The sequence below is a fragment of the Salvelinus alpinus genome, chromosome 26, assembly GCF_045679555.1.
Source record: "Salvelinus alpinus chromosome 26, SLU_Salpinus.1, whole genome shotgun sequence".
NCBI lineage: Eukaryota > Metazoa > Chordata > Actinopteri > Salmoniformes > Salmonidae > Salvelinus > Salvelinus alpinus.
In genome coordinates, this window is record NC_092111.1 from 28,732,853 (window position 1) to 28,749,015 (window position 16,163).

Consider the following 16,163-nt stretch of genomic DNA (forward strand, 5'->3'; position numbering starts at 1 on the left):
TCACATCACTACCAATACGTCATCAAGAAGGTTACTTTGCAACAACCGAAGAGCTGTTAAAAACAAATCAACTGGGAGTAGGTCCCAGGAGCACAACAGCGGGAGATGAGACGGTGTGACACACACACACACACGCACACGCGCACACACACACACACACACACACAGCTCCGCTACTGACAGCTGACAGTGGGTGATATACAAATCATTCATTATACTGTATACCCCGGCTCTGTGGGGATTTGCCTATTCATTTTGTCATTCTCCAACAATGGCAGAATTCTGTTCATAAATAGCATACAAAACTCCAGACACTTCATTATTGGTATTCCAGGGTGTGCTTACTATTGTCTTACTAATCTCCCATGGCACAGTGTAATGTAGGATATGCAACCACTGAATATAATGAGACAGAATCATCTCTCTCTATTGGAAGCGTTTCACAGCTATGAACCCACGCAGTTAGTAGTGTGTGTGTGTGTGTGTGTGTGTGTGTGTGTGTGTGTGTGTGTGTGTGTGTGTGTGTGTGTGTGTGTGTGTGTGTGTGTGTGTGTGTGTGTGTGTGTGTGTGTGTGTGTGTGTGTGTGTGTGTGTGTGTGTGTGTGTGCGTGCGTGCGTGCGTGCGTGCGTGCGTGCGTGCGTGCGTGCGTGCGTGCGTGCGGGCGGGCGGGCGGGCGGGCGGGCGGGCGGGCGGGCGGGCGGGCGTGGGTTGGGGAAAGTAGGTATGATGTGTGCGAGGTGTGTGTGGAAACATCAGGACTGGTTCGATGAAAACTCCACATACATCTCCACCCTTCTTAACAGCACACATACGGTACATAAAGACACACTCAACAGCCCTACATCTGAGGCCCTCAAACAGCAATGGCAAGAGCAGCAGACGGAGGCACAGAATGCTCTATGACATCTACAAAGTGAGTGGTGGATCTCCAAAGCACAAAAAATCCAATCTTGTGCGGACAGCTATGACATGCACAACGTTATGATACCCTGAAGACCACCCATGGCCTAAGAAGTTGCATTCTCTGTCCCCTCAGAAGTGCAGATGGGTCAACTCTCATAAAGGACCAAACTAAGATAGTCCAGAGGTGGGGTGAACACTTTGTAGCACTCTTAAACTAGCCGACCCAGTTGACTACTCAGGCCTGGAGGAGCTCCCAACGCTGACCACCATCCCGAGTCTTGATCTCCCACCAACCTTTTCTGAGGTCTGAGCCACCATCAGGTCACTGAAGAATAACAAATCTCCTGGACCTGACACCATCCCTGCTGAGATCCTAAAACAGGGGGGGGGGCTATCTCTGTACCAGAGCAGTTCAGCAGTTCATCTCTGAGATATGGAGACAAGAGAGCATCCCCCATCAATGGAGGGATGCAAACATTGTTACCATATACAAAAACAAGGGGGACAAATCTGTCTGCGGCAACTGCAGGGGCAAATCCCTCCGTGCAGTTGCTGGCAAAGTCCTGGTGAAGTTCATGCTCCGGAGACTCATCGACACCATCACTGAAGACCTGCTACCGGAGTCCCAATGCGGCTTCAGAAAGAACAGACGCTGGATATGATCTTCAGTGCACGCCAAAAGCAGGAAAAGTGCTGTGAACAGAAACAAGACCTATTCATGGCCTTTGTGGACCTCTCCAAAGCCTTTGACACAGTACACTGTGAACTGCTTTAGAAGGTCCTCCTGCAGTATGGCTGTCCTGGGAAATGTGTGAACATCCTGCGTGAGTTTCCTTGAAGGGATGGTGGCCAGGGTAACAATTGGCAGTCAGGAGTCTGAACCCTTTGGAGTTTGTGCTAGTGTGAGGCAAGGGTGTGTGCTTGCGCCGGTCCTATTCAATGACTTCCTCCGGTGTGTCACAACACTCCTGCACAAGGACATGGAATCAGAGAGTGAGGTGACCCTGGACTTCAGTTTGGACGGGAACCTCTTCAACATTAGGGGGCTCCAAGCTGCCACAAAGCTCAAATCTGAATGGGTACTTGAGCTCCAGTACGTGGATGATTGTGCTCTTGTGGCACATACCCCAGAAGCTCTACATGGCACAGCAGCTGTGAGAGCATAGAGCAGAATGGGGCTGTCTGTTAACATCCCAAAAACAGCAGTCCTACATCAGACTCCTCATTGTCCATTGTACAACACTTTAAATATCTTGAAAGCATCCTCACAGAGGACTGCAACATCGACCAGGATATCAAGAATCGGGTCACTTTTGTGGTTACTACATGATTCCAGATGTGTTATTTCATAGTTTTGATGTCTTCACTATTATTCTACAATGTAGAAAATAGTCAAAATATAGAAAAACCCTTGAATGAGTAGGTGTGTCCAAACTTTTGACTGGTCCTGTACATGCTCCGGTGTCAACCGAGCCCGCACCAGCCCCAGCAGCACAGCTTTGGGGTGCGTACACCCCGCCCCTGCATCGCATGTTTCCTGGTCTTCCACATTGCCATTTTTGCCTGCGCCAACAGGTACTAGGCAGTCCCTTCGCCAGTTGGTTATGATTTCCTAGGGCATCCAACATATAGGTCCAGAGTCAGCACCTACCCTAGGCCTGTACACCACCCATCCAGAAAGAAAACCACCCTACCAGCCTGGAACAATAAAAAACAGATGCTGACTGTCACCTCCTCCCCACAGAACATACACCCCCTTCCCACTGATGGATCAAGGTGTGTGAGAGAGAGATGCTGGTAGGAAACAGTGACTATGCAGTAGGCACCACGGTGATGGATCAAGGTGTGTGAGAGAGATGCTGGTAGGTAACAGTGACTATGCAGTAGGCACCGCGGTGATGGATCAAGGTGAGAGAGAGAGAGAGAGAGAGAGATGCTGGTAGGAAACAGTGACTATGCAGTAGGCACCGCGGTGATGGATCAAGGTGTGTGAGAGAGAGAGAGATGCTGGTAGGAAACAGTGACTATGCAGTAGGTACCGCGGTGATGGATCAAGGTGAGAGAGAGAGAGAGAGATGCTGGTAGGAAACAGTGACTATGCAGTAGGCACCGCGGTGATGGATCAAGGTGAGAGAGAGAGAGAGAGAGAGAGAGAGAGAGAGAGAGAGAGAGAGAGAGAGAGAGAGAGAGAGAGAGAGAGAGATGCTGGTAGGAAACAGTGACTATGCAGTAGGCACCGCGGTGATGGATCAAGGTGAGAGAGAGAGAGAGAGAGAGAGAGAGAGAGAGAGAGAGAGAGAGAGAGAGAGAGAGAGAGAGAGAGAGAGAGAGAGAGAGAGAGATGCTGGTAGGAAACAGTGACTATGCAGTAGGCACCGCGGTGATGGATCAAGGTGTGTGAGAGAGATGCTGGTAGGAAACAGTGACTATGCAGTAGGCACCACGGTGATGGATCAAGGTGTGTGAGAGAGATGCTGGTAGGAAACAGTGACTATGCAGTAGGCACCATGGTGATGGATCAAGGTGTGTGAGAGAGATGCTGGTAGGAAACAGTGACTATGCAGTAGGCACCGCGGTGATGGATCAAGGTGAGAGAGAGAGAGAGAGAGAGAGAGATGCTGGTAGGAAACAGTGACTATGCAGTAGGCACCGCGGTGATGGATCAAGGTGAGAGAGAGAGAGAGAGAGAGAGAGAGAGAGAGAGAGAGAGAGAGAGGAGAGAGAGAGAGAGAGAGAGAGAGAGAGAGAGTGCTAGCAGAGCAGAGGACGATGTAGAGAGAGAGATGCTGGTAGGAAACAGTGACTATGCAGTAGGCACCACGGTGATGGATCAAGGTGTGTGAGAGAGAGATGCTGGTAGGAAACAGTGACTATGCAGTAGGCACCACGGTGATGGATCAAGGTGTGTGAGAGAGAGATGCTGGTAGGAAACAGTGACTATGCAGTAGGCACCACGGTGATGGATCAAGGTGTGTGAGAGAGAGATGCTGGTAGGAAACAGTGACTATGCAGTAGGCACCGCAGTGATGGATCAAGGTGTGTGAGAGAGAGATGCTGGTAGGAAACAGTGACTATGCAGTAGGCACCACGGGTGCCAACCATTGATGGAGTTGCAGTTCCAACACACTGGGGAAAAACCTTCTCACTCCTCTTTTCTCCCTCCTTCTTTCTCTCCTTTAGCTCCCAGTCACACAATATCAATATATAAATGAACTGTGTGGTGTGAGGAGAGCTGGCTGGGCTGACACGCCTGGTGGTAGATGCTGTTTTAATTACCATACTTCCATTACAACAAAATTAACTTTTGCTATTTATTACACACACACACCAAACTGCAGTGAGAATCTCCAGCTGGCCTGCACTCTCCGGTGCCGTGGGGATTTTACACTATCTATTGATCTCTGTCTCCTGAGAGGGAGGTGTGTGTATGTGTGTATATAGCCTCTGTTTAATTATTTCTAACTACATGTGAGTAAGTGTGTGAGAGAGTGTGAGTGAAATGTTGGAGGCCCCCTCCCCTAACACCTGTCTGCATCTCTTCAGAGAATATTTAAATGGTGTAACAGTACCACTCTCTGGTCATTAGAGAAACTGCACCCTAATCATTACACTGGGTGTGAATGTGCTTGACTTGCTTTGACTACAACTGGCCTTTCTAGTTGGGCCAATGGTCCCAAATTGGTACTCTGTGCTCTGATTGGTTCATACTTCCTATACCCGCTGATTGATTCATCCTGCTTACTGTCTTCCTGATTAGTTTCCACCACATGGCATTTCTCTCTTCGACCTCATCAACAATACTACATCCAATCACAAATATAAGTATGATCTGTGACTACCTGAGGTTGGGAGCGGGCTCTCCATTTGACGTTTGCTTGCCTTTTGCATTGAATTTGGCCTCCACTGCTTTTAGTCTATTCTTTCTCAGTGCTCATCACGGCATGCTGTCAAAAGCAACTTCATATAAACACAGCCTGACTCAGACATTTTTCAGTCACTTGGCTTTATCGACACAGTACATTACAAAAGGAATTTGGGCTTTTTTAGTTGCATCACTTTTCTCAAGTTAACGTAAGATGGAAGCTCTCATGTCTAGGGCCCTGGGTTTTGGTTAATCATGTCACATGACCTGGATTTTAACATTTAGTTAATGCTTTATCATCAAACTTTCCCATTTTTGTTTTAGGTCAGATGGTCCAGCACCATCCTCAGTCAATTGCTTTCATTTTTAGTCTAATTCTCATTTCTGGAAAAGGCTACAAATAAAAGTTCAAATCCAGGTCATGTGACATCATTAACCAAAACACAGGGCCCTACTCATGTCGCACTGGTATTCACATGAACGAAGACTTGAACTGAGGACCGAACACAACAGACACATCCCCATCACACCTTCCAAAACTGCTATAAAATGTTCTTCACTTGGAAAATAATACTTATTGGAATCTGAAACAGTAGATTGTCCTCAAGCAACCAGAAAAGTAAATTGAAATGAGAAGTAAAATACCTGTGGAATGAATTTCAATCGAAAACAATGAAATGATTTTATTTGATACATAGGTAGGCAATGCTGTTCAGATATAAAGAAGCACAAATGTAAAAGTGCCCCGTATTTTCCCTCTGGCTGATTATGAGACAATTTAAAGTGGAGTAATATCCAGGCAATAATATACTTCTAGTATTATAGATGTGTTCATGTTTATTTTGTTTGTTTCAGTTGGCTTCAGTTGGACATGCTGGACAGCACGGAATGAAGGGGGAGAAGGGAGATCAGGTGAGATAGGAACACACACATACTGCAAATACACACTCAAACATGTACCCACACATCCATATGAAAATACTAAAAACACACAGACGTGGAGCAGCAGTGAGGATGTGGCCGTAGGAGTGTGTACTCAGACTAATCGTTGGGGAATGTGTGACATCATCACCTGTGTCGTCCAGACACGCTGAGACACACACGCACACACACATACACATTCACACATTCACACATACACACACATGCTCACCAATCACCCCACAAACACACACATATACATACACACACTGAATCTTATCAGCATCAGCATCACACACTGAGAGTTTCATAAATATTGTAATCACTGTCTCATTAGCAAAACTCTAATTATTTTAGCTTCACTTTCCAAATATACATTTTTAACTGCATTGATTTAGTGATTTATTGCCATACATACTAATTTCATAAAATCTCTCTCACTCTCTCTCTCTCTCACTCTGTCTCTCTCACTCTCTCTCTCTCTCTCTGTGTCTCACTCTCTCACACTCTTTCTCTCTCTGTCTCTCTCACTCTCTTTCTCTGTCTCTCTCTCTCACTCTGTCTCACTCTCTCTCTCTCTGTCTCTCTCTCTACCTCTCTCTCTCTGTCTGTCTCTGTCTCTCTCTCTCTCTCTCTGTCTCTCTCTCTCTCTCTCTCTCTCACTCTCTCTCTGTCTCTCTCTCTCCATCGCTGTCTCTCTCTCTGTCTCTCTTTCTCTGTCTCTCTGTCTCTCACTCTCTCTCACTCTCTGTCTTTCTCTGTCTCTGTCTCTCTACCTCGCTCTCTGTCTCTTTCTTTCTCTCTCTCTCGCTCTCTCTCTCTCTCTCTCTCTCTCTCTCTCTCTCTCTCTCTCTCTCTCTCTCTCGCTCTCTCTCACTCTCTCTCTATCTCTCTATCTCTCCTAGGGTTCAGACTGCAGCGAATCTGGATCTGGTACAGTAAGTGGCTTGTCCATGTAAAAGACTGCATTAGCCCTCTGACCTAGAGCCTAAACTATAGCTCAGGGAGCCAACACAACTCTTCAGGTTACTCATTATGGAAGCTACTGCATTTGCACTGACATTCTTTGATGTAGCATATCTAGCCATGCAACAACAATCATAACTTGTGGGTTCACCAACCTGAGATACATGGTTGGAACTCTGGATTGAACAGGATATTATTAAGTATAATGATGTTGCTTATTTGAGAGTTTTCACGTGAGTTGTACAGCCAAGCATTGCTCTTCCTGTCTGTCTGTCTGCTAGGGCAATACAACAGAAGTCTGAATCACTAAGTTAACTAATTGGCCTGTGGACTTGAATTTACCTCACCTCCCCATCTAGGAACTACAAGATTACTGGAGTATAAATAATTTGTGTGTGTGTGTTTGTGTGTGTCTCATTTGTCTGTTTCTCAGTGCAAAGAGGGACGCATTGGACAGAAGGGGGAGAAAGGCGAGTCTGTGAGTATTTCTTACTGGAGTGTAACTATTGTGTTGGGGGTGTTCAGTTCAGTGTAGTGTAGAGTGGGGTACATTAAGGCAGAGTATTCATTTGCAGAGTCTTTAGGCCTGTGTTTGTTTGTGTGTGTGTGTGTGTGTGTGTGTGTGTGTGTGTGTGTGTGTGTGTGTGTGTGTGTGTGTGTGTGTGTGTGTGTGTGTGTGTGTGTGTGTGTGTGTGTGTGTGTGTGTGTGTGTGTGTGTGTGTGTGTGTGTGTGTGTGTGTGTGTGTTTTGCGGGGGGTGCGGGTTTGGGGGCGACCGTTGGGACCGTGAGGCGATGTGTGTGTGTGTGTGTGTGTGTGTGGTTGATGTGTTATTTAGAGAGATGAGTAGAGATGAGTTGTCAATATTACTGCTGCTCATCAGTCTGCCTGGTCTCATTCTGGTCCTCATTCTCTCTCTCTCTATCAGGTGCTGCCGGCTAACTGGGGAGAAGCTGTCGGACACAAGGTACGTCTGGTAAACAGCTGTCTGTCTGTCGGTCTGTCTGACATTCTATATGCCTGTCTGTCTGTCTGACATTCTATATGTCTGTCTGTCTGTCTGTCTGTCTGTCTGTCTGTCTGTCTGTCTGTCTGTCTGTCTGTCTGTCTGTCTGACATTCTATATGCCTGTCTGTATGTCTGACATTCTATATGCCTGTCTGTCTGTCTCACATTCTATTTGCCTGTCTGTCTGTCTGACATTCTATATGCCTGTCTGTCTGACATTCTACATACATGTCTGTCTGTCTGTCTGCATGTCTGTGTGTCTGTCTGTCTGACATTCTATATGCCTGTCTGTCTGTCTGACATTCTACATGTCTGTCTGCATGTCTGTCTGTCTGTCTGTCTGACATGCTATATGCCTGTCTGTCTGTCTGTCTGTCTGTCATTCTATATGCCTGTCTGTCTGTCTGTCTGTCTGTCTGTCTGACATTCTATATGCCTGTCTGTCTGTCCGACATTCTATATGGCTGTCTGTCTGTCTGACATTCTACATGTCTGTCTGTCTGTCTGTCTGACATTCTATATGCATGTCTGTCTGTCTGTCTGACATTCTAAATGCCTGTCTGTCTGTCTGACCTTCTATATGCCTGTCTGTCTGTCTGACATTCTACATGTCTGTCTGTCTGTCTGTCTGACATTCTATATGCCTGTCTGTCTATCTGATATTCTATATGCCTGTCTGTCTGTCTGTCTGTCTGACATTCTATATGCCTGTCAATCTGTCTGACATTCTATATGCATGTCTGTCTGTCTGTCTGACATTATGTCTGTCTGTCTGTCTGTCTGACATTCTATATGCCTGTCTGTCTGTCTGTCTGCCTGTCTGACATTCTATATGCCTTTCTGTCTGTCTGACATTCTACATGTGTGTCTGTCTGTCTGCATGTCTGTCTGTCTGTCTGTCTGTCTGTCTGACATGCTATATGCCTGTCTGTCTGTCTGTCTGTCATTCTATATGCCTGTCTGTCTGTCTGTCTGACATTCTATATGGCTGTCTGTCTGTCTGACATTCTACATGTCTGTCTGTCTGTCTGTCTGTCTGACATTCTATATGCATGTCTGTCTGTCTGTCTGACATTCTAAATGCCTGTCTGTCTGTCTGACCTTCTATATAACTATCTGTCTGTCTGACATTCTACATGTCTATCTGTCTGTCTGTCTGTCTGTCTGTCTGTCTGACATTCTATATGCCTGTCTGTCTATCTGATATTCTATATGCCTGTCTGTCTGTCTGTCTGTCTGACATTCTATATGCCTGTCTGTCTGTCTGACATTCTATATGCATGTCTGTCTGTCTGTCTGACATTATGTCTGTCTGTCTGTCTGTCTGACATTCTATATGCCTGTCTGTCTGTCTGTCTGCCTGTCTGACATTCTATATGCCTGTCTGTCTGTCTAACATTCTATATGCCTGTCTGTCTGTCTGACATTCTATATGCCTGTCTGTCTGTCTGACATTCTACATGCATGTCTGTCTGTCTGTCTGTCTGTCTGACATTCTATATGCCTGTCTGTCTGTCTGTCTGTCTGACATTCTGTATGCCTGTCGGTCTGTCTGACATTCTATATGCCTGTCTGTCTGTCTGTCTGACATTCTATATGCCTGTCTGTCTGATATTCTATATGCCTGTCTGTCTGTCTGTCTGTCTGTCTGTCTGTCTGTCTGTCTGACATTCTATATACCTGTCTGTCTGTCTGTCTGACATGCTGTCTGTCTGTATGTCTGTCTGTATGTCTGACATTCTATATTCCTGTCTGTCTGTCTGTCTGCCTGTCTGACATTCTATATGCATGTCTGTCTGTCTGACATTCTATATGCCTGTCTGTCTGTCTGACATTCTGTCTGTCTGTCTGTCTGTCTGACAGTCTATATGCATGTCTGTCTGTCTGTCTGACATTCTATATGCATGTCTGTCTGTCTGTCTGTCTGACATTCTAAATGCCTGTCTGTCTGTCTGACCTTCTATATGCCTGTCTGTCTGTCTGACATTCTACATGTCTGTCTGTCTGTCTGTCTGACATTCTATATGCCTGTCTGTCTATCTGATATTCTATATGCCTGTCTGTCTGTCTGTCTGTCTGACATTCTATATGCCTGTCAATCTGTCTGACATTCTATATGCATGTCTGTCTGTCTGTCTGACATTATGTCTGTCTGTCTGTCTGTCTGACATTCTATATGCCTGTCTGTCTGTCTGTCTGTCTGCCTGTCTGACATTCTATATGCCTTTCTGTCTGTCTGACATTCTACATGTGTGTCTGTCTGTCTGCATGTCTGTCTGTCTGTCTGTCTGTCTGACATGCTATATGCCTGTCTGTCTGTCTGTCTGTCATTCTATATGCCTGTCTGTCTGTCTGTCTGACATTCTATATGGCTGTCTGTCTGTCTGACATTCTACATGTCTGTCTGTCTGTCTGTCTGACATTCTATATGCATGTCTGTCTGTCTGTCTGACATTCTAAATGCCTGTCTGTCTGTCTGACCTTCTATATAACTGTCTGTCTGTCTGACATTCTACATGTCTGTCTGTCTGTCTGTCTGTCTGTCTGACATTCTATATGCCTGTCTGTCTATCTGATATTCTATATGCCTGTCTGTCTGTCTGTCTGTCTGACATTCTATATGCCTGTCTGTCTGTCTGACATTCTATATGCATGTCTGTCTGTCTGTCTGACATTATGTCTGTCTGTCTGTCTGTCTGACATTCTATATGCCTGTCTGTCTGTCTGTCTGCCTGTCTGACATTCTATATGCCTGTCTGTCTGTCTAACATTCTATATGCCTGTCTGTCTGTCTGACATTCTATATGCCTGTCTGTCTGTCTGACATTCTACATGCATGTCTGTCTGTCTGTCTGTCTGTCTGACATTCTATATGCCTGTCTGTCTGTCTGTCTGTCTGACATTCTGTATGCCTGTCGGTCTGTCTGACATTCTATATGCCTGTCTGTCTGTCTGTCTGACATTCTATATGCCTGTCTGTCTGATATTCTATATGCCTGTCTGTCTGTCTGTCTGTCTGTCTGTCTGTCTGTCTGTCTGTCTGTCTGTCTGTCTGACATTCTATATACCTGTCTGTCTGTCTGTCTGACATGCTGTCTGTCTGTATGTCTGTCTGTATGTCTGACATTCTATATTCCTGTCTGTCTGTCTGTCTGCCTGTCTGACATTCTATATGCATGTCTGTCTGTCTGACATTCTATATGCCTGTCTGTCTGTCTGACATTCTGTCTGTCTGTCTGTCTGTCTGACAGTCTATATGCATGTCTGTCTGTCTGTCTGTCTGTCTGTCTGTCTGTCTGTCTGTCTGACATTCTATATATCTGTCTGTCTGTCTGTCTGTCTGTATCACAGTGACTTTTTGTTATTTCTTACTTTCTCCATCCCCCTTGTCTCTCTCAGGGAGATAAAGGACAGAAGGGAGATATTGGTCTCCAGGGACTATCTGGAACCCCAGGAAAGGATGTGAGTGGCAGCTTATCTCCTTCGCATCAGCACTATCATCACCATCATCATCATAACCTTCATCATTTAGAAAATGGTTTAAATATGTAGCCTCTTTCTGCATTCCACAATAGGGTTCCCATTATGTTGATAAGCTGAGTAGTTAGCAAACCGTAAACAGCACTTCCTATTTCACTTGAATAACCAGCATGTATCTGTCTTATAATTGGCAGGAACAGACGCACACACACTCATGCTTGAACACACACACACACACACACAAACACTCCCACACACTCCCACATACTCCTATCAGGCTAACAGAGGGTGTTCAGTCGAATTATACTGAATTACTATTTCAAGCCTAGACTGGTACTGATATCTATTCTGCTCTGCCCAGTGTGTCTCTGGGTGTAGTCTTTCTAATGCATGCTAGATTAGACTGGAGCAACAAAGCCAGCAGAATCAATTCTGCCTCATTGACTGTGTTCCTCTCACACTACCTGGCTGATTCAGGCTGACTTAAACCCTTTCATCTCACCCATTCAGCCCAACGTGGATACACATGGGAAGTTTAAAGTGTGACCATAAAGAGGAATTTCAGTGTGTGTTTGTGTTTGCATGTGTATGTGCTCTCAGGCTTCAATGTCCTTTAGGCAGAGGTTTTCATACTGTTTAATAAGAGCTAAGTGATGGTCTTTGTCTCTCTCTGCAGGGTCGGGCTGGATCCATCTGTGTGGTGGGACCCAAGGGACAGAAGGTACTCTTTCAACAGAGTAGCTTCTCTTTTTAAATGTAGTATTTAACAATGTGTACTTCCATTGTATGTACACTCTACCTTTCTATGTGTATGTAATGTAAACATGTTTTTAGTGGCCCTCGAATTCAAACTACCATTTTCTGTTTAATGCCACTTTGGCATCTATTTGAACTTTAACCTCTAGGAGATTTTTTCCCAGGGTACCTCTGGAAAATTGGGGCCTGAAGGACTAGCAGGAGAACCGGGAAAACCCGGACTTCCAGGATTGCCAGGAATTGGAAAACCAGGCCTGCCAGGCCTGCCAGTGAGTAGTGTCTCCGCTCTGGAATTCTGTTCTATCTTTCCATCCTTAGGTTTGAGGTCAGTGTCGTGTTATAACAACTCTTCATCCTCCAGTTGTCAGATGCTTAATGCACTGGGCAAGTTGGGGCTGGGATGGCAAGCAAAGAGAGGCTTAATATGGACATCTTCGGGGAGATGCTGTGTGTGTTAACCTTGACTGAAGCCAAGAAGCATCTTCGAGGAGACGCCGTTTGCGTCTGTTCTTGTATGGCTCTGGTAGACAGAGGAAGTGAGAGACAGTTACAGAGGGGGATATTTGCTTATCACTCCTTTTAATAGAGGTGTGTTTTGTTTTGTGGCTAGGGCACTCCTGGAGGACCTCCTGGATCGAAGGGAGACAAGGTAAAAAATATATCTGAATTAAATCCAATTAAAACTCTGCTTCAAAACTTCCAAGGCCACAGTTTGAACATTGAAGTACTGTATATAGATTATATTGTTTGATAAGACAACATCCCACAACAAGACTTCTGTACATTTCTGGAATGTTACAATGGTTGTTATGATTATGGTCCTGTTCCTCTCTTCCTGTCCAGGGGCATTCTGGGACACCAGGGAAAGATGGAGAACCAGGAGATCCTGTGAGTACAGGATGCATTCAGACCACTGTTTTGTGTAATTTGAAACCTCATCCTCACTATCATGCTCTACTAAAATGTATTGATGTTGTGTTGTCAGGGTCCTAGGGGTCCTGGTGGTGGTAAAGGAGATAAGGTGTGTTAACGCTCAGTGTCCTGGTTTGTGCGTTAGGGTTAGGGTAAGGAAGTATACTGCATGGGTTGTGGATGTGTTTGTCCATCTCTGTGTGTATCAGTGCCAATCCTGTGAGGTGTGTGTTGACATTGTGTGTCTCTTTGGTTTTGTCCCTCTCAGGGTGGCCCATGTGAGGTGTGTCCCGTCCTGTCTGCAGACCTGGGCAACACTGTGGCCCTCCACGGGAAGACGGGGCCCAAAGGAGAGCCTGGGGTCCCTGCGATAGGAGACCATGGCCTCCCGGTGAGATATGCAGCACCCTTAATGCTCATATAGCTATTTCATTTGATATAGTCATCAAGGAATTTGCTTTGTATGAGAAAATAATGTTAATTTACAGCTCGGAATGTTTAAAATCTCCTCTTCTCTCCCTCTGCTCTTCTCTTCTCCCGCTATCTCCTCTCCTCTTTTCTATTCATTAGGGTCTTCAAGGAGCAGATGGGAAGGCAGGAGAGAAGGTACAGAGTCCCACCTGTTAAATTATATCTCATGTTTCATTCATGTGCTGTGGGAATGGATTACATACAGTCACTAACTCACTTGTGTACACACACATACAGATGCATACACACCAGCATACCAATGCACACAACTATAAATATGTATAGGCAAACACAAACTGGTCTGTTAGAGACACCACATTAGACTAACTGATCTGTTAGGGACACCACATTACACTAACTGATCTGTTAGGGACACCACATTAGACTAACTGATCTGTTAGGGATACCACATTACACTAACTGATCTGTTAGGGACACCACATTAGACTAACTGATCTGTTATGGACACCACATTACACTAACTGATCTGTTAGGGACACCACATTACACTAACTGATCTGTTATGGACACCACATTACACTAACTGATCTGTTAGAGACACCACATTACACTAACTGATCCGTTATGGACACCACATTACACTAACTGATCTGTTAGGGACACCACATTACACTAACTGATCTGTTATGGACACCACATTAGACTAACAGATCTGTTAGGGACACCACATTACACTAACTGATCTGTTATGGACACCACATTAGACTAACTGATCTGTTAGGGACACCACATTACACTAACTGATCTGTTAGGGACACCACATTAGACTAACTGATCTGTTAGGGACACCACATTAGACTAACTGATCTGTTAGGGACACCACATTAGACTAACTGATCTGTTAGGGACACCACATTAGACTAACTGATCTGTTAGGGACACCACATTAGAATGAATGATCTGTTAGGGACACCACATTACACTAACAGATCTGCTATGGACACAACATTAGAATAACTGATCTGTTAGGGACACAACATTAGAATAACTGATCTGTTAGGGACACCACATTAGATATAGTTGATAACCTGATCTGTTAGGAACTCCACATTAGATATGGTTGACTAAGGACTAGCTAATCTGTTAGGGACACCACATTAGATATGGTTGACTAACTGATCTGTTTAGACACCTAATTAGATATAGTTGACTAACTGATCTGTTAGGAACTCCACATTAGATATTGTTGACTAAGGACTAGCTGATCTGTTAGGGACACCACATTATATATAGTTTACTATCTGATCTGTCAGGGACACCACATTAGATATAGTTTATTAACTGATCTGTTAGGGACACCACAACATACATATCTGAAAAAATGATATGTTAGGGACACCACATTATATATAGTTGAATAACCAATCTGTTAGGGACACCACATTAGATACAGTTGACTAACTGATCTGTTAGGGACACGACATTAGAAATAGCTGACTAACTGATCTGTTAGGGCCACCACATTAGATATAGTCCACTAACTGATCTGTTAGGGCCACCACATTAGATATAGTCCACTAACTCATCTGTTAGGGACACCACATTAGATATAGTTGACTAACTGATCTGTTATGGACACCACATTAGATTAGATATAGTTGACTAACTGGTTTATTAGGGACAGCACATTGGATATAGTTGACTAACTGATCTGTTTGGGACACCACATTAGATATAGTTGACTAACTGATCTGTTAAGGACACCACATTAGATATAGTTGAATATCTGATCTGTTAGGGACACCACATTAGATATAGTTGACTAACTGATCTGTTAGGGACACCACATTCGATATTGTTGATTCACTGATCTGTTAGGGACACTACATTATATATAGTTGACTAACTGATGTGTTAGGGACACCACGTTAGATATAGCTGATTTTCAGAAATTAATTAAAGGATGGTATTGAAAATATAGAACAAAATTGACATACTTTGAATGAAATTCAAAGGGTTTAATAATGACCTGTTTGGGTAAAAGTGCTTTACAAGCATTCAATTCAACAAGTCTTTGGCTGAACACAGTATTTATAGAAAAGGCTCTCCCTTCTTCATCAAGTGGGCTGGTTCATGAACACAAACATAAATCACAATTGGCTCCAATGTCTACAATGTTTACATTGACCATCTGTTTCTTTCCTTAAAAAGGGGGGACATTCTGACACTGATGATCCCTCAGCTAACATCTGGGTTCATATAAAGTGTTCTTACATCCCAAAATAGTGATTGTTCACTTCGCTTAAGAATAAGTGCTGTAGAACATAGTGTACTACAGCCACGATGTGCAAATGTAATATTTGTATAACACATGATAACATACTACAGTGTACAGGTCCTCTTTGGTTCCATAGGATCGCCTGGCTTACTTCCAAGAGACTTGCATGTATGGGACATCCAAGACATTTATGTACAGGACATTAAGGCATGAACGGATGTAGATTAAACAAGACTATATATGGCCATATTCTACAGAGCTAACATTCTACAAGGGTGACATAATAGCTGATCCTACTATTCGGGTATATCCCTTCTTGACTAGCTGATCTGTTTGGACACCACATTTGGTACAGTTGACTAACTGATCTGTTAAGGACACCACATTAGATATATCTGAATAACTGATCTTTTAGGGACACCACATTAGATACAGTTGACTAACTGATCTATTAAGGACACCACATTAGATTTATCTGAATAACTGAACTGTTAGGGACACCACATTAGATATATCTGAATAACTGATCTGTTAGGGACACCACATTAGATACAGTTGACTATCTCATCTGTTAGGTACACCACATTAGATATAGTTGAATAACTGATCTGTTAGGGACACCATATTAGATATAGTTGACTAACT

General features: G+C 44.2%; 1 protein-coding gene across 7 annotated transcripts in view; it reads left to right on the forward strand.

The window, feature by feature from the left end:
* Positions 1-16,163, forward strand: part of LOC139555089 (collagen alpha-1(XVI) chain-like) — a 123,662-nt gene that overhangs the window by 62,851 nt on the left and 44,648 nt on the right. For 6 of the 7 annotated variants that reach the window (XM_071368568.1, XM_071368569.1, XM_071368563.1 and 3 more), the window contains exons 9-20: positions 5,622-5,678; positions 6,593-6,625; positions 7,087-7,131; positions 7,581-7,619; positions 11,060-11,122; positions 11,817-11,861; positions 12,061-12,165; positions 12,507-12,545; positions 12,740-12,784; positions 12,882-12,917; positions 13,077-13,199; positions 13,379-13,414. In XM_071368568.1, the coding sequence (XP_071224669.1) occupies positions 5,622-5,678; positions 6,593-6,625; positions 7,087-7,131; positions 7,581-7,619; positions 11,060-11,122; positions 11,817-11,861; positions 12,061-12,165; positions 12,507-12,545; positions 12,740-12,784; positions 12,882-12,917; positions 13,077-13,199; positions 13,379-13,414 (666 nt within the window). The remainder of the gene's footprint in view (positions 1-5,621; positions 5,679-6,592; positions 6,626-7,086; positions 7,132-7,580; positions 7,620-11,059; positions 11,123-11,816; positions 11,862-12,060; positions 12,166-12,506; positions 12,546-12,739; positions 12,785-12,881; positions 12,918-13,076; positions 13,200-13,378; positions 13,415-16,163) is intronic. The other variant, XM_071368565.1, reaches the window with a different exon arrangement.